This window comes from Epinephelus moara, chromosome 5 (assembly GCF_006386435.1).
Source record: "Epinephelus moara isolate mb chromosome 5, YSFRI_EMoa_1.0, whole genome shotgun sequence".
Taxonomy (NCBI): domain Eukaryota; kingdom Metazoa; phylum Chordata; class Actinopteri; order Perciformes; family Serranidae; genus Epinephelus; species Epinephelus moara.
Window position 1 is genome coordinate 14,038,616 of NC_065510.1, and position 19,593 is coordinate 14,058,208.

The 19,593-nt window shown below is 42.7% G+C and overlaps 1 protein-coding gene across 1 annotated transcript in view; it reads right to left on the reverse strand.

Annotated features, from left to right (window-relative positions):
* The window catches only part of krt222 (keratin 222), a 32,913-nt gene extending 14,874 nt beyond the window's left edge, over positions 1-18,039 (reverse strand). Inside the window, exons 1-6 of the mRNA XM_050045424.1 lie at positions 17,893-18,039; positions 13,883-14,059; positions 13,420-13,623; positions 6,471-6,553; positions 5,063-5,216; positions 1,975-2,256 (exon numbers count right to left, since the gene is read on the reverse strand). Coding sequence (XP_049901381.1) covers positions 1,975-2,256; positions 5,063-5,216; positions 6,471-6,553; positions 13,420-13,617 — 717 coding nt within the window. The 5' untranslated portion in view covers positions 13,618-13,623; positions 13,883-14,059; positions 17,893-18,039. The remainder of the gene's footprint in view (positions 1-1,974; positions 2,257-5,062; positions 5,217-6,470; positions 6,554-13,419; positions 13,624-13,882; positions 14,060-17,892) is intronic.
* Positions 18,040-19,593: the final 1,554 nt, after the last annotated feature.

The following is a 19,593-nucleotide window of genomic DNA, read 5'->3' on the forward strand; positions in this document are numbered from 1 at the left end:
AAGAAGAATATACAGGCAGATGGCAGATAAATTCACCACCACACACTTATAGTGATGATTGAGAGTGATTACTATTGTATGAGTTGTATGAGCTTGCTAGGAAAATCCTGCATAGTATACCTTTAAGTACAGTGCTTGTGTTGTACTTAATTCCAGAACTGATCTCAGGTGATATTTCATACATCACTGGTCTAACTTTGACAGACTACTGGTGTCTATATCTTTGTGTATATTTTTACTGATCTGATTTTTCTATTATGACCCATTATGTAGATTCTATCTGAGCCTCTTCCTGTTTTGACCACTAGTAGTGCTATAGAGCAATGTTTTTCCAGGTGGGCCTGTTTTGTTTGTATAGTGCACATGCCTCAGGGCACACATGCACGACACAACATATGTTGCTGCCACTGATTTCACACTATTTTACAGATCAGCAGTTGGCATCCACTGAGAAACAAAGCAACACGCCAAAAAGGGGAGGGAGGAAGTCTACAAGCTCGCAAACATGAAAGCAAAGAATGCAGAAAATCAGCTTTGCAAATGTTTTATGATGAAGGAAATGAGTTGAGCACATTCATGACCTCAAGGATACACACAATGTGTTTTTATTTATGTGTTTATTATCCGGGACAGTGCACATAAATCAACATCACTGTAAATGTGTAGCCAAAAGGCTAATTGTTAAATGTTATCCTTCCTCAGCCTGGTGTTAAACTGGCCATTAAAACAACAAATAAAACACACAAGCAAAACAGGATGGAAAGCTTATAGATACAGCAGCATCATGCAGAGTAGGACATGTAAAAAGCAGGCAATAACACAAAACAATAATGAGCAAACAACCAGTTGAAACACGACAAGCAAAAGTCACATTTTCGAGGACGTAGCAGAAGCAGACAGTCAGCACAGACAGTTGAAGCATGACAACATACAATCACATGATGTTACAGAAGAAAGGTATAACCAAAAGGCACACAACTTTTGTCTATTTACAAAAAAAAGCTCCACAGTGTACCTTTAAGATTAAAAAGAGTAGTGGATTTAATGATGAAGGTCCTGTAGTGTTGGTAGTTTTGTTGCCTGCATCAGCATTTTGACTCTACATTGTAGTTTAGACTTTATCAACTCATGAAGTTAACATTACAACTCAACTTTTACCTGTGTCAGTTCATAATAATATCCAGCTGATTGCGTGTTAATATGCTCGGAAAGCCCTTATTCTGAAAGAGACAGTGCACTATTTTAAGGCAAATATCCTCTGTGATAATTATGGACGTCATGCAGGCTGGACTGCAGCGTTGTGTAACAGTTACTTCAGTGGTAGAGACAGAGAAGCTCAGATGTAAACAACGACATTTCAAAAAAACCTGCTCCATTTTAGCACCGTGGTAGCTCTTAGCCCTCGGCCAAGGCACTTTATTGTTGCTGTCAGACCAAAGTCATTGTGCTGTGGCTCAGGAACACTGGGGTAAGACAAGGCACCCAGACTGCGTTTTCTTTCACAATAATAAAAAGGAGGACAGTCAGGCTGAAACAACAGTAGAAAAGCTCTTACTTTGAAATGAAAAATGCTGCTGTTATCGTAGATAAAGGATGCAAATGTTTGCAAGATTCGTAAATGAGAATGCTGAGGTTGTAATTTGGCTCATAAATATTTAATGAAGATCAGGGATCATTCACTCAGAGTAGTAGCTGGTGCTGTAACACAATACTGTAATTGTGTGTAACAGTGAGAAGGTGAAGGGAGTGAGGAGACAATCACACACAGACACACACGGTGAGTTGTAACCCTCCAGCCTTTCACCACAGTCAACAAACAATAACCATTTAACTCAATATACATCACTCAGCCTTGCCTGTGGGACAGCCTGGAGTTGGTCTGAGGGTGTGTCTGCCTGGCTGCGGGCCAGGACAACATGAGAGAGGCATAGAGAGAAAAAAAAGATAAGTGAAGATGCAGGAGTGGATGCGTACCTCACTGAGAACTCCGTGTGTTCTGGATGCTGCTGCTGCTGCTGCTCCAGAGCGGCTGGGCCCGACCAAGCCGGGGAGTGGATTTGACACGGCACCCAGGCCGAGGTGTCTCTCGCCCAGGCCGGGAAGTCTGCCCTGGTCGCACTGCGCTCTGATTCGGTCGAGGAGCTGGGTGAGCTCCATCCCTGTGCCATCCTCCTCCTCCCCTCCTGCTGCTGCTGTGGCCGTTGCTAACAGAGCATCACAGGAGCCGGCCTGCTGCAGCTGCAGAGCCCGGGCTGCCTGCAAACAGCCAACCAGATGGATCAGAAGGGGGAGGGAGGGGGGGACAGAGAGAGGGAGAGAGAAAGAGAGACAGAGGAAGGGTGAGAGGAGAATGATGTCAATAGTGAGAAGATAAAAACAAGACAAAAAGGCAGATGAAACTTGTTTGTGACTGAATAAGTGATTGAATGTGAAGGAGAAAAAGAGGGCAAGAGTGATGTGTGTGTGTGTGTTTGAGTGTGTGTGTGGGGCAGAGAGCTGTGAGGCAGCCCACGCAATGCAGAGGCAGGAGAAAACATACGAATCAGGTACTGAGCCCTACATGTGTGAAGATGCGTGTGTGTGTGTTGTATGCAGGAAACGACAATAAAAGTTAGGGAGCATTAGTCAGCAAGAATGAGGAAACGAAGAGGAGGAGGTGGGAAAGGGGGAAGAGAGAGGGGGCAGATGAGGTCAGGGTAAAGGGATGAGGAATTGTTGGATGCTGTGAAATGTAGCGAATACACACACACACACACACACACACACACACACACACACACACACACAATCCAGTTGTCTGGTCACAGTCAGCATCTCAAAAGTCCTTTCCCTCATTCTCTGGGGACAAATTTGTGAACCTGTACTTAATGGCATAATTCCAGAATTTTGGAATGGGGTTGTATGATGGTAGTTATTTATAGTCAGAGTGTTAAATACAGTAGATGGCAATCAGCATGCCCCTAGTTTGGAGAAACAAACTGCCACAGAAGCTAACCAATACACTGCTGTGGATGGGGGGCAGCAACGAAATGCATTTAGACTCACCAAAAAAGTAACACCTAAAAAGTTAATAAGAGTTTCAGTGTATGCTATATTGAGATTATTTCCACCACTTTACTTTACTGCAGAAAGCCCTTTTCAACATGGAAGTTTTTAAAGGCTTCAGTTTCCTGTCTTTGCTCTCTTCAAACCCACCAGACTCCATTGAGAAAAACAGCAATTTAAGCTCACTGAACATGGTAGTTGCTGGTCTACCGCTGCCTCGATCGGTTATTTTGTTTGTGTTATTGTGTGAGTTTACTAACTCTTCTAATCCCCAAAGTCACTCAATAACACACACAGAATAACTGATCGAGGCAGTGGTGGATCAGCAGCTCCTGTGTTCAGCCATGTTAAATCTCTGTTTTTCTCAATGGAGTCTGGCTTTCAAGAGAACAATATAATGGCTTCAGTTCTCCATCAAGGTAAAGCAGTAAAAATATTCTAAATATAGCATGCACTTAAATTGATATTGTTTTTTTTTAGGTGGCTGAAATATGTTTTTCCGCTGCCCCTGTCCACAATAGCTTCTGTGGCAGTACTCCTGCCTGCTTCTCCAAACTAAGGGTGGAAGATTTGGTAGTCGGAAGTGCCGACTCCAAATGATCTATTTCCGACTTGTGGAGAGTCAAGCTACTTGCATGGCTAATTTACTGTTCAGTTTCACAAACACATACACACTCACTCACACGCTCACACACTTGGGTGGCTGTGGCTTAGAGGTAGAGCGGGTTGTCCACTAATCGGAAGATCGGTGGTTCGAGCCACGGCTCCTCCAAGTCACAGTATCCTTGGGCAACATACTGAGCCCCAAAATGCTACCAAATGGCTGTTCCATTGGTGTGCGAGTGAGCTAAAAACTGAGTCGCAGGTGGCACCTTGTATGGTTGCCTCGGCCACCATTACTGCACGAATAACTTTATTAGAACAAGACCTACAGCAAACGTTCACTAGATATAAGTTTCAAGCAGGCCTGTCCAGCAGTCCCACCATCTGATTCAACTCACCATCACCTGCCGGTTAGTGAACATCTCAGCATGTCATCACCAAAGAGAGAGGAATATATAACCTCAGCTCTGATGGAACAACTACAATGTCAGTCAGTGAACTTTTGTCCAAACTGTCCTGATCCAAACTGCTCCTCCTCGATATGACCAGTCCTCTGCTAACCCAGGAATCACACCAGGAGAGACTATTCCTATTGATCACTGTCCTCCAGGTGTCTCAGTCATGGCTAACATTAGTGTTTAAGGTGCACAGTGGTACTTAATTTGCAAAGCCCTCTACACAAACTCCCTCACCCTCTCCAAAAACAAGCAAGCTGCTGTTAGATGTCACATTTAGACACCTTATCGCCCACTACAAGAGGCCGCTTGAGGCTTGTGAGTGGCTCTCTCTCTGTAAAACTCCTGAGTAGAAGAGAGACCAATCCTTTTATAAGTTTGGCTCCATAGTCGATGCTAGGTCCAATAAACTGCTCAACTTCCAGCCATAAAGAAGTCCAACACCATCTTCCAATTATTCAGGTAATTTCCTCCAATGCCCATGACATCTAAGTCTGTCCTGCCACTGTCTCTAGCCCCAAAAACACTGTAAGTGCTCCCCTAAACTTTGCCTCACAGGTGCTGGATTATCCTCCATTTGTGAGCCAATTAGAGGCATCATCAATGTTTCTGGCCCCTCACTTGAAACCATTTTGACTTTCATGAGCGTACCAAGAGCTAATGCTCCTGACAATATTGCTCCCAAGGCCGCTGGAGCACACCAAGTGAACGTTTCAATTCCACAAAGGGCTCCAAATGCAATCCTATTTGTATAAACAATCTTTTTTTCTCCCAATCTTATGACGAGACATGAACTCAACTGGCAGGACGTCATTGTTAAGTCTTTTGTATTCTTTGTCTGAGTGAATAAAGGGTGCTTTAAAGATAGACAGGCACAGTGACACAGGCAGACGCATGAGTTGGAAGAGAAAAAAGAAAGGGAAAGGTATCAAGCTTTTGCAGGCAGTACATTTAGTGACCTCAAACTCCTGGTGCATCTCCTGCAGCTCTGTCATGGAGTGCCGAAGGTCTGCCTGCAGCGTGATGCTGTTCTGATCCGCCTTCCTCTTTGACTCCCTGAGCAGAGCAACCTGTTGCTCCAGACGCCTGGTGTTCACCTCCTCGGTCTCACACCTGTGATATGAAGTCAACAGCCAAGGCTATTCATTGAGACCCAATCAGTGTTAATCATTTAACTATGTCATATAATTCAATTACATAGAATCCTTCAATAAACACAGAGAAAATACATTTATTCAAATAGAGCGCAGATCAAAGTCAAGTGGGAAGTTTTTCCTTTCCTGAAATATTGACGCATTCCTCAGTCCTGCCAAAATCTCAGTTTAAGTGGAACACAGCAGGTGAATAGAGGAAAATTTTTAACTAATAGATGTCAACCTGGAAACCTTCCTATTTGATCACTTATGTCTTGACAATTATTGTTTGTATTGCAAGTTTTCTTTGAAGTTTATGTTTAAATATGCATATAAGACATTATTTAATTAAATATGTGCTAATCTGCATATATTTCTGAACAGAAATCTGAACATTGGATAAAACCAGTTTCAAAATTCTTGAAAGGGGGTAGGGGGTTTCTGATAAGAGCTAGAGAGTATCCTCTAAGGTGACTGAGGATTGTGGTTTGAGTTTAAAGATGGTGCATAGCAGTGAAGGAGGATGTTGCAAAAATCAAAACTACAAGAGAAAGGATAAAAAAGACCTTGACATCATTTAACTGTGTCATAAACAGAGTCCAGAGTCTCACAGACACTCAGCTAGTCAGGAGACACATCAGGTGGAGCTATAAATAGAACAGGTGTTTTTATTTCAAGCTGCAGCGTGTCGTCGCTGTCCTTCAGGGGTTAATGGCTAACAGTGGAGGGTGTGCGTGTGTGTGTGTGTGTGTGTTGAGGGTGGGGTGGGGGGGTGGGGGGCTCGGTGTCACTCTGCATCAATACATAAGTGAAAGTGCCGACACGGCACAAAGCCTGGCCTGGATTTGTATGCAGGTTGGCTCACAGGAGCGGGAACTGGTCTGAGTTAGATAACAGAGGAATGGAAAAGCATTGCAGCAGGATGAAAACAGGATGTCTTTAATAGTTATTCTACATCCATGCTTAGTATCCTGTGATGCTTTTATGGGCCAATAATGATGATTCCACATCTTCTCTTTACATGTTTAACTATGTCACCAATTAAGATAGATGCATCTCACTCCTCTACTCTGCACCTGATCATTTTGGACATAAATTGTATGAATGAGCATAACATGTCTGTGGGATGCCATCTCAGGCCTAATATACTCATAATAATAACAATAAGCCCTGTATTGACTGAGGGAGAGGAGTGTTAGAGCTTTCAGGAAAACTACAGCCAAATACAGCTGACCTGGCCTGGATGGCAGCAGCTCTGGACTTCATGCTGTCAGACTGCAGTGCCAGCTGGGCATTCTCCATCAGCAGGTTACCAACCTGGCAAAAACAAAGATACAATAACATTAGATTAGACAGAAGATGCAAAAACAATATGTGACTCTACAGCTGTCACAGTGACTTTGGTCGGAGCTGAGGCATTTGGGTGGGTCTGCAAAAATAGTAACTTTGTTTTTGGGAACAACAAGCGATATTTTAAACTGTAAGTCCTTCATCAGAAATTGTACTGTGACATAGTTAGAAATGTGATCTCAAACATTATCCTACATTATTATATTGTGATATGTTTTACTACTTCCATACAAACATAATAAAGATCGCTTGTTTACTTGTCCTGAAGGAGGCCATGTTTTTCCCCTGCAGGCTTTTTTCCCACTGCAGACATTTTGACGTGTCATTGTTTAAACAAGGACAACTGGAGGAATAAGCTTAGTTAAGCTTAAATTAAATACAACTTTTGTCCTGTGAGAAATTAGTTGGATACTATATTAACATACAGTACAATTCAGTTCATACGTGCCATTCCTGTTTAGATGATTCAAGCTTCTGCAAGTTTTAAGTATGAGGACCAAAAACTAACCTAATGTTGGCTCATTAGCTTTCAGGGGAGGCACAGGTCTTCCTGGGATATGTAAGCTGAGTACCAAAGACATTCAACATTAACATTCAGAGTATTAAAGGGTAATTTCGGTATTTTCCAACCCCGACCCTATTTGTCCATGTTTCCCATGTATTGAGTGAGACTGCTGCAGCCTTATCGACGAAACCGGCAAGGACGTGTTTGATTGATTGATTAAAAGTGCTTGTTTATGCCGCTGACAGGCTCAGATTTTTATTTAAAGTGTCTGAGAACTTGTGGAAAGGATCCCTACAGAGGTCAGCTTCTTTGTTAAAGAGTAAGATCCTTTTTGTTTAACCAGAAACAGGGCCATCAGCAAACACACCAGACTCCATTTAAATAAACAGTAATTTAAGCATGTATAGAGCCAACATACTTTCACATCTAACTATGGGAATTATGAGTTTATTTCAACCAAACCAGAGCTGGTGATTAATGAAACAGTGGAGAGACAAATGAAGATGTGTATCTTATGATGATAAAATTACATTCTTTTTTAAATGGAGCCTGGTTGGTTGGTTTGAGTATAGTGCTTTTTGGGCTGTTTCTGGCTAAAGAAAAAGGATCTCACTCTTTAACAAAGAGGTCAGTCTCTGTAGGGATCCTTTCAATACTGTTGTTAGACATGTATAATAACAATCTGAGCCTGTCAGTGGCAAAACAACTAGACCAATTGCAAAAATTGCTTTTCTGATTGGTCACTTAGACACAAAACATGGGGAAATAGGTGCTGGTTAAAGATCCAGGTAGATACCGTTTAATATAGCAGCAAACCACCATCTGCTATCTAAAGATATGGCGGAGTAATGGCGTCCTGGGCAGAGAATTAAACTACACTCCCTCTGTGTGCATTGCAATATGAGCCTCACTGTGGTTTGTTGTGGTAAGCCGGTCCGACCACATGTGTGCACCCTACTGGCTAGCTCATCGCTGCTGCTTTGCACTGTGCTCATGGTAGTTACCGCTGATATCAAGAGGGCGTTAGGGAAGCACAGTGCTCACCCTCTGCTCCCCCACCCAGTTAACACCGTTAGCTCTATCAGCACTGTTGCCATTGTTTAGCACTATTTTTGGAGTTAGCACCGTTAGCTGACAGCCCCCAACTCAGTTGCCTCCATAAAAATATAAAGAGAAATGTTGCTGAGTGATGCATGAAGCCAAGAACATTTGATCTCTGAGGTGTAAAATTTCTCAGAGCCCCCAAACTGTTGGGCACATAGTGCATGCTAGTGACTTATGAGCAGCTAATTGCTCGTTTAGCCCTCCACTAACTTGACAGGGGATAAAATGATTCAATCGTTCGGCTCTTCTGAACTTCAGAAATGTTATCAGACTGAATGGATCAAATCCCAATCCTGAAACGAGTCATATTGTGGGGGTTGTGATGCTCAAAAATATGTAACCACTTATTCACAGATGTCTCTTTCACAATGTTAGTCTATGGGAAAAACTGTTTTTGGGCCCTATGGCATCATGTGACGGACCTGGAAGTTGTAATTCCATGTTTGGCCACTATGTCAAATTGGACTGAAAGCCCAGCTCTGTTCTTGGAAGTGTGATATAGCCCCTTTAAAAGCATTACATCATATTTTGGTAATGAAATAAATCCTTTGTGCATTAAGGGCTTGTGTAGAAAAGCTAGCTACACACCAAGTCAAAACTGTCATTATTTTTTGCCTCCTTTTTTATCCTGAATTACTGCTCCATTAAACCTCACCACATGTGATTGCTGAATGAGCTGTCTCTGTTGACAGAACGGGGACAACTGTGTCTCGCAGATTCACCCACTCACCAAAAAGCTGTGATGAGCCAAAGGTGTCGAGCACACCAGAACTTTTGTATTAAATTGAGGTAGTCATGCTGTGTCATTATTAGCCTACGATATTTTGGAAAAATGGGAATCATAGTGATATCTCAAGAATACATAACACTGTCACTCTCTCAACTTGTTTATCTTCTATAATCAGATAAAAATCATGTAGTAAGAACTATTCTGGTTTGTAGCACAATAAATTGGCTGTTGCTATCAAATTTTGTTTTTATTTTTGGGGAAACTGAGGTTAAAAGTGTGACAAGTCACATTCAGAACAAATCAGTGTTGTGCACAGAGTTCATCTCTTGCTATGTACAAACTGTATGCATACTGTATGTGGAATAAAGCCAATATCTTACCTCAACACAGCTGACAAATGACTGTATTTATTTGTTTAGCATTAGCAGTCACTAAATTGTACAGAGGCTTGTGTAAAAATGGCCCAAACTGTACTGTTCTTTACAGTTTCATTTGATTCTCTCTGTTCAGTTGTACAAAAAGGTGGCGCCTGGACTCTTATCACACACACAAAGATGTTAACACACCTTAAATCCCTTTGTTTATTCCAACACTTTCAGAATGAGACACACCCATGTTGAAGGCAAGCCTTAGATAACCTGGAATATTCCATAACATTTATATCATAAACACACACTCATTATGAGCATGTTTTATTACACTGCCCTGTTTCTGAGCCCCAGCGAGATGAGTGAATTAGTAAATCAACGAGATACTTAAGCTAAGTGGCAGTCATTAAGTCTGTGCTGTAAATTCTTAAGATAAACAATAAAGTAATCCTATATGTTAACAGAGAAGCATCCCCTGGATCACTGAACAATGCAGAGTTTGCTCTGGTGTCTGTCATAGTCATGGGAACGTCAGCCAAACTTTGGAGAAGAGCTGGGTGACGTGTTGAGCAACGAGAAGAGCCATTAAAGTGTCAGTCAGTGACACTTACTCATGCAGAACGTGATGTAAACACCAGGGAGCAGTTAAAAACCGTTAAGTCAAGTCATATGAGATCACCATACCGGTTAATGGTCTCCTAAGTGGATTGGCCTTTAGAGTAAATAAGAGTGCCGCATTCTTTTTGTGTGTGACAGCAGGCGTTGTTTCTGTGTCTCCCTGGCTCTGACCCAGGTGTGATGAAACATGCACTTCCTGCTTCTAATCCTCTCCAAAAGTTCATTTGAACTAGAGTTACCTCTCACTCATGGATTAACATAAATTTAAGACTTTTTAATACCTTTTCAACACCACTTTAAATGAGATTTAAGACCAAACTTGTGACGGACATACACACCAAAACTATAAAAAAATACTCTTTCCAAGTAAACACACTGAAGTCAGTTTAAAATGAACAGTAAGGCAAAATGACACTGATGATGTTGGTAAAGATTCTCAGTCATCCAGGTCACAGTAATCTAAAGTCCTATATCGTAGGCTCAAATGGACTTGCTTGAGTTTCTTGAAGAGGTTTCACCTCTCATCCAAGAGGCTTCTTCAGTTCTACCGGACTGGTGTGGAGTCGCAGGCTTTAAACTCTGTGTGAGTGTGAACCCTTACAGAGTTGTTGAGGTCACATGTTCTCTGAGTTTCAGAGTCTTTAAAGTCACATGTGAGTCGTTGACCCACCTGGCCATCGTGTGTTTTATTATGGTTAGCTGGGCACAGGTGTGAATGGGTGTTAAGGCCTAATCCCATTTCTACCCCTTAAATCTTCCACTTGGTATTGAGTGCCCTCGTTTGCGAGATAACCCTTGATGAGGGAAGTGAGAAATATTAGGGTAGAGATCTTTCCCTAAGAAATGAGACACAACTTCATGCAAATCGGCGTGGCAGACGTGCAGGCATACGTCACGCGTAGTAGCGACGCAAAATACCGGTAGTCATTCAGGCTTGAAAATGCCGACTCCGGCACTTGTGTTGTGGCGTGTGCTATGTTTATTCTTCTCCGTCTGATGAATCAACGGAGAAGAAATGCTGAAAACAGGAGGCGCCTACGACGTCTTCTAGTTCTGATCGATCTTGTTCGGGTAAGTCGATTTGTTTAAATATTTTGACGCTGTGTTCAACCGAGTTGCTGATGAGTCTGTTTGTATAGCCTGCATTCTGATTGTACAGTAACAAATTGTTTTCCAAAACTTACTGAAGTTGCTGACTTCGCAAGGCGTTCTGGGAAATTCCATCTTCCACTTCGTTGAAAGTGTGGGTCGGGGTTCCCTTGGAATCTAGGGCGGGTTTAAGTGTTAGAAACCACTTCCACTACCTCAATTCTGTTTTGGGACACCACTAGCCTAAACGTGAATGTGCACAACCAAGTGCACATGGGTATTTCTAGGGGAAGTGTGGGTATTGGGACAGGCCCTAAGTCGTCTGGGGAGGGATCCCAAGACCGCATTGTAGGTGGGTGATAGGTGGTGTCGTAGGCCACTTCCTCTGTTTAACAATGGTTGTTTGACGTACAGTAGATGGCTCTGTCAGCGTCTTCCAGAAACTCAAGCAAGTCCAGTTGCCTACGATATAGCACTTAAGACACTGATGATCATCTCTGTGCTTACTGCTCTGTGCGGAAAAATACACTGACAAGCAGCCTGGCTCGCAAGGCCTTATTTTTATGATGCAGACTCACAGCGTGATCTAAGTGCACAGAGGGGCGAAAAATGCACACATACAGGTGTTAAGTCTGTTCCCTTGTTGAATGCTTCTCTCCTGTTGAAATTATGTTTTCTGCCAATGCAGGAAATTCTCAGGGTGACTTAAAACATTAAGATCCATCCAATCGGAATTTAAGACAATTAAATGCTTTTAAGGCCTTTGTGATACAATGAATACACAAACCAAATAACAAATATAAAGTAACAATGATTAGTTGTCTGGAAAAGTATCTTCTAGTAAGGCATTCATTTAGTTAGTGGCATGTCTTATATAAATGTTTCATTTTTTAAAATAATCTATTTAAATCTAAAAAAAAATTAAATCTATTCCCTTTGACTCTCAAATCCGATGTCAACATTTCCATAACTAAAATGTCTTGGATAATTTCCAGCCAGTGTTTCTTTTTTTGGAGCATTTACATTAAGGGAGCAGTGTGTCAGTTTAAGGGGGATTTCAATGGTGTATTGCCGTGATGACTGCAAATTTTAACCAGCTAAAACTTCTCCCAGTTAAAATTCCTTCAGCTCGCCCAGCGCCTGCTATGTGGCCTCACCTCTTCTCTCTGATAACTTAATGTGTGCTCAACTTATTTCAGATCAAGGCTTTCAGGAGATTATTACCATGAGCTGAATTATCCGCAGAGGTCTCCTTCTTTCCAAAACAAATCACGTTACAAATCAGTGTTTCTCCGATGCTGGTTGGTATGTCAGAGCTAGGCCATTAGCCTAGCACCTGCTAACGTGTGCTCAACTTTTATCTCTGATAACTTCAAGAGTTTTTTACCAAATTATCTGCAGAGGTGTCTACCTCCCCAAAACACCCGAAGTGAAGACTAAATGACAGGAAGAAGCAGTTCAGTCTTCTTGTGTGCGGTGTATCTGCTTATTTGCAGACTACCAGTGTTTGGTTTGTCCATTCTGGGCTACTGTAGAACAACATGGTGATGCAACATGGTGGACTCCATGGATGAGGACCTGCCCCCTATGTAGATATAGACAGCTCATTCTGAGGTAATGAAAAGACAACGATTCTCATTTTCAAGTAATTATACACTAAAGAAAACGTACTTCTTATATTATATTCAATTTCTGCCAATATGTCCCTTTGAAGCCTACACACTGGACCTTTAACACATTTAAAACATACACAATAAGCATTTCATTGGTCTGGTTCAAAACTCTTTTTATAGAACTCACATGTGTCTTTTAGCTTAATGACAAATAAGTTTCAATTTCTAGTTGGTTTTGGAAAAGGTTTTAGGAATCAAGAAGAGGTTGTTGTTCCTCCTGGTGCAAAAGCATGACATTCATAAATAATCAACAGTAGTTTACAACTTTCATAGCCTCAAACCCATGTTTATTATGTTTCGCCACCATGCATTGTCAGCCTTTCAACAACAACTTTATGAGTGTTTAACAGTTGTTGATACATGGTGGTTTCATCAGTGTAATGTAACACCGCCAGCAGTGGGGCGGTTTTCCTCAACCCGGAGTTGCCACTGCCCTTAAGCCACTTTACCCGGTCTTTAAGTGAACATGTATTTGAGGCTGTTCACATGATGTTGCATGCAGCTGTCAGCAACATTAGTAATCCGCTGTGTCTCTGTTTTGACTGCAGTCCTTGCTGTCTGATTATACACACCTGCTTCTGCTGTCTGCCAGCCAATATGGCCTTGAGCTGATGTAATGGAGCATAATCATTAAACAACAGCAAAGCTGCAACACTGTTCTGGCAAACAGCTGTGCAATTTCCAACATTTTTAAAAGCCCAAGTGACTTTAAATGATCACCTAGTAGTTAACAAACAGAGTCTGACCTGAGTACGGAGATCCTTGACAGTCTGTTCCTGCTGGGACCAGTCCCGGGAGTGTGAGGTGCTCCTGACACCCCACTCGGCTATCTGAGCCTCCAGCCTCTGGTTGGCCTCCTGCAGCCTGTTAACCTGCTCCAGGAAGCCCTTCAGGCGGGCGTTCAGACCCCACATGGTCCGACTGGAGTCCTGCAGCAAGTCCATTGAGACCTGAGAGATCGCACACCAATATATTTACAAGCACACACAATGAGGCGCTGACATTTCCATACAGTCAAATGACAAAGCCGATAGTGCCTATGATGGTCAAAACATTCAGATAGGACGCGACCGACAGACTTCTGTTTCCTGCAGGATACATGCACAGTCATCCAACGTTATAACTTTCACAGCAAACACTCCACCACCCATTTAAGATCACACGCTGCCAAGGCGTTCACTAGGTAAATGTTTACCCAGTGATACTCACCTGAAGCGACGTGGCCTTCCACGAATAAGGCGCAGTAAGTGTAATAACGAGGCGGTCTGTTCTCCTGGTCACACTGAGCTGATCCACCACTCCCCACAGCTTAGCCACATTCCTCTACAGCGGTCGGGTCAACACGTTCTCCTTCCCACTGTGTCCCAGGTCATCAGCAGCAGGCCCCTGAGACAGAGCAGACAGGCTGCCGTTAGCCTGCCGATATCACCGTTTACAAGTCGGGCTGTAGTCTTCAGGATCATCCACAACAGGGATGTTCCTCCCTGTCTCACCTCACCCCCCAGGCAGCATGTGGGAGAGGGGAGAGCAGTGGGGGTACGCACTGGACACAGTGCTTACATCACCAGCACTCTGGGGCCCTTTGTGCTCTCTGATCCAGGATTACTGAGCCGCTTTCAAACAGGCAGCAACACAAGCTGTGGAGGGAATGTTCAGGGAGACACAGTGACAGGACCTGTGTGTGTGTGTGTGTGTGTGTGTGTGTGTGTGTGTGTGTATTTGACTGGTGCTTTAATAAGAGGTTACCGATACATGTACTATAATTACTGTGAAATCTGTGTCCCTAAAGTCAGCTCTGGTGTTAAGTCACACAAACTCTGTGCAGAGTTACCTCTTGCTCAATGACAGTGTTGCCTGGTTTTAGAATAACTGAGTGTTTGTGTCTGTCTGGGTCAAAGGTTTCATCTTCTAAATATTATAATGTGCCCTTCAGTATTTCCATGGATACAATGTACACAGATTCTCCACAACTACAGCCCTTTGTTTCAGCGCTGACATTTCCATGGCTATCTTGTACATCCAGCAGATGGCAGCATCACAGACATCAGTACTATACTGAAAATATTTAAAGTGTTGTTATAAGATGTTTGTTTGGTTAAGCTTAGGTGGGGTGTGACGATTTCAATGAATGTTTAAATGCCAAGCTGTGATCCAAATGTAAACAAATGAGTCGGCTCACTATTACAGGAGAATGAAAACACAAGATTGTAACGTGGCATGACTCCCCAACTGAGTGACAGGTCACGTCATGCAGAGACACTATACAACTACTAAGTTTATGGAATTGGAACTTTCTGATACCACTAACGTGAGGCTACAACTTGCTAAACAGTGTCTACTGTGGCTACAAGTGAATGCTAAAATGCTAAATGCTAAAATGTAGCAGGTCCGCTCACACCAAAACTGTCACAGTAGGTGTTTAACTAATTAAACATTTAACTGTTAACTGACAATAAAAAAAATTTGAATGATTAATACTATCGGTAAAACAGTTAAAAATAGAGATGGTGAGACAGCGGAGTCTGGTCCTGCCCAGGCTGGAGTAATATGCTGCCACCAAGACAATGCCATGATGTTCCTCCAGGGAGACAAGCACCCCTCAACAAGCTTATGACCCAGAGGCAGGGGTGGAAACCTATATGAAAGCAATCAGTTCAATATCTGCCTGGTTGGCACGAGCTAACACAGAAGCAGCGGCTAACATCATACACTGAGCCTTTAAATGGTTCCAAAAAACTCACAGCGATACTGAAATGGCTCGACTCTGTCATTGAACCCATAGGGTAACATTAGCCGTGTGATGCTAACAGTTGACCCAATCCAGTGAATGTGCGGGGTGGGCTGATTTTCAGTGTCCCCAGAACGGAGCTCACACTCCTGCAGCAGTATTGTCATGAGAGAGAGTGAGAGTGGGCAAGAAAGCACTTTGCAGCACTACACACAGCTCTACAATCAAATAAGATTTCAGCCCTTTTATGATTAAGGATTAATGATGACAAAGGCCAGTTATCGCTCGCAAAAAATTCTAAATTATCACCCCTATGTCACAGCAAAGTTTATCTAGGTTGATGATGCAGTGAATTTGCAGTTAGTTGGTGATTCAGCTAACTGCTAACGTGCTGGCAAGCTGAGACCATGCTTTGCTTGTCAGTCAGAATCAGCTTCCAAGCTACCAACTTCGCAAACTGTCAGTAAGCCAGCTGGCTCGACGGGTCTCTATCATCACAATAACTTCAAATCATGGATTAAAGAATTGTTTTTTTGTGCTACTGACTGCTGTCTCATCACTGTCTGCAAACCGATCCTCTTTTGTGGAGTAGATTATTATCCAGCAGAGAAGGTTAAGATGGTGCAACACAGCTAATAAAAGCTTCCTCAAGCTTACCCTTACCTCAAAGGTCAGAGGCAAGACAGTTTGCTATTGGTCAACGGCACAAATTTGTTCATAGAAGCTGAACTTGTCACAAAACAGGTGTTGGTTCACTGCTGCAAAAGTTCAGCTTTTTAATGCTGACGTGACACTAGCATGTCAGGTCACAGCAATGTTCATTCTAAGTTCACAAACATTAGTCAATATTAGCCATCTAATGTTACTGGTTTTACAAGACCAAGTGAGACTGAAGTGGAACACACACACACGCACAAGAAGAAAATCTGCCTCGCAGTTGTATGCCTCCACCAGACACTCAAGTTACTGTCAACATTTATCTGTCTGTCTAGACTCATATTTTGCCATGACAATGCTTCAAATATGTAAATATGTTCCTGCAAAGGAGCTACACTGATGATTCACACACATCTTCCCCCCCGCAGCACAGAAGATCTATACAATCAGCACAGTTTCAAGGTAGACACCCAAGATTAGTGTCACCCATTAAGTATCCGACTAAATGTCATTCTCTCAGTTCCTCAGTTATGACGCTGAGTCATGGCCAGAAAAGTGTATTTGGAGAATATTTTGATGTCACAGTGAAGTTGACCTTTGAACTGTGGGTGTAAAATGTCATCACTTCATCATTTTATCCTGTTAAGACATTCAAGTGAAATGTCGTCATAATCAGCCAGAAAGGTGGTTTGTGAGGTCCCAGTGACCTTTGACCACAAAAATCTAATTGGTCCATCTTTGAGTCAAAGTGGACATTTGTGCCAAATTTGAGGAAATTCCTTCAAAGCGATCCTGAGGTATCACCTTCATGAGAATGGGACAGACGAATGAACGACCCGAAAATATAATGCAAAGTATATAAAATTTGAATAATAATTCAGTCACACAGGACCGTTTGTCCTGTCAGGGGTCGTAGGGGAGCCTATCCCAGCTGACATTGGGCGAGAGGCGGGGTACACCTTGGACAGGTCGCCAGACTATCACAGGGCTGACACAGAGAGACAGACAACCATTCAGACCACCCGTCCTGCGTGTCTTTGGACTGTGGGAGGAAGCTGGAGTACCCACTGAAAACTCACACTGGGAGGAACATGCAAACTCCGCACAGAGGGGTTTCCCCACCCCGGGTGCGAACCAGGAACCTCGCTGTGAGGTGACACCACTGTACCACCGTGCCGCCCAAAACAAGTTCTTCAACTTTTGATTTTGTAAGAAGAAAATTATTTTTGTTTTCTCACAACTTACATTAAATGCTTGCTCACATTACAAAAAATGTATGAGGTGTGAATATGAATCTATTTTCATATGGGGTTTCAGCGCAAGGAGACTCTTATAGTCTCTAAAGTGTTTCTCCGTTCCTAATTTGTCTTCAAGGAGCCAGTTTTTTAAATTTGCAGACATTGTATGAGGATTTGCTATTCCGATGATTTGAAGATGGCAAACAAGCCTGCCTTGCTGGGAGACAGGATGTTGGGATTATCAAAGGAGAGCCTGCACTTTTATCTGCTCATTGTACAAATATTGTCTCTGTAGTCTCATCTTTTATTCTTTGCGCAGAGAAAGAAGAGAGGAGGAGTAACCAGCTGACGTTCTCATGTGGCTTTGCTGACAGTTCGCCAGAGTTGTGGTTTCGCTCATTTGTATGGTCAGAAAAAGAACTGATTGACTGATACGGAGTGAGAACGAGAAAGAGGAAGAACTGTCCATTACAGGAGAGTGAAGTAGGGAAATGTGTGGGAGGAGGGAAATGTTAATGTAAATTTGTAATTAAACGCACACACACACAGCATGCTGACTAATGAAACAGTGCCAGACAGTCTGCTTGGACACTTACCGTCATCGCACTCCCACAACCTCTCAGCAAGGTGGCCTGCTGTTGGCAAAAGAGCAGCGATGATGATGATGAGTAATAAGGTTGTTGTAAAATCCTGGAAAATTCACACCTGTCAGGGCGTTGCAGGAAGCTCTGTTCTCAGTGTCTGGGACAAATGATGTCTGCTGTGACTGCAAACAGGGAATGCCACCGAGCCGGTTTTGAGTTGTCATGTTGCTCCCACAAAGATCAAGGAAATCTCTCGCTCTGTTGCACGGCATTTGCAGGAGTGTTTGGCCAAAGGAATCACGTAACTGAGGGCTCCTGGGAAAAGCAGGTAGTGACTTGTTGGGCAAATATCAGGAGGATAGGTGGAGGCTTAGAGGTGGACACTGCCTACAAGAGGACGAAAACAAACAAGTCAGCCTCAGATTACGGGTTTAACACTGACCAGTCTTATGAGCTCCCTCATGTACCTGACCTCTGTGACTTTACATTCCTCTGCCTCTGTTCCCCGTGAGGGTGGGCGCTTAGGAGCTCTTTGATCGTTCCATATCTGATCCCTCGTTTTCTGTATAAGGATCATTTGACTGGAGGCATTTGACAGACAACAGACAACACTTTGATCCATTCTCTAACAGTTATAAAACAAATTCCATGCCAGAAGGTTTTTGTCCCAACATGATATCATGACGCAAGCCTCTTGAGTTTTGGATTGGAAGGTATTGTGGTTTAAATCCAAAACCACAGAAGGGATTACCTTCACATAAACTCTACCAGACTATGCTGTAGGGGCTATGTTCAGCTAAAGCAGGTTTAATGTGCCTCTGCTTGATATGTAAAGGATAACAGTGGGTCTTAAGTATACCACATCACTCAACCTGCAACCAACAGGACTTATTTATACCTGTCAGGTTCTCATTATCTTTGCCTTTACTGAAAATAATCAACCATGGTACCCAAATTTCGCTCATAGTGAAAAACCAATGAGAAATAATCAGCCAACTCTACTGTTTACGTCTACTCAAAGAACAGCTGGCCCTCTACTTTACTGTTTTGGTTCAGTCTCACAGGTCTCGTGTCTCATCAGCCTAAAGTTTTAAGCTATCTGCTCATCATCAAATGGCAGACCATTCTCGGAAGCCATCAGTTATTATCTTAAGCCTTTGTGGCCAGGGGCTAGTATTTTGGGCTGATCCAGTGTGGCAAGCGGATATCCTGACCAAGACTTCCTCCTCCATGTGCCAGTCACTTTGGCCAATCTCTATAAACAGATTTGAATGCAGTTGAATAAAAAAAAAGAAGCTAAAATAAAGCTTAATTGGCGTCAGACAATAGCCGGTGGGTTCCAAGATCGCATTTTGGCAGATGTATTCTGCCTCTCCACACAGACTGTTTACCTGCCACTCAAACATGATTATTAAATACTATTCGGACTACTGTTATGGAGATTAATGGCAGACAGACAAAATTAGTGACTGGCTCAGCATTGCCAGTATAAAGACTATATTAGGCTATATATATTTTTTCATACCTTTATATCTTTCTGAAATTTTAGCAGGGTATACAGTATATGACGGTATTTGTGTGCGGGACTACCTAATCCCCCAAAGCCTAAATAGTAACTTTGCTGCGTTCCACAAGCTCAATGTTCCGTCTTAAACAGGCACTGTGTAGGAATTTCTCCCATCTAGTGTTGAGATCGTATATTGCATTCAAACG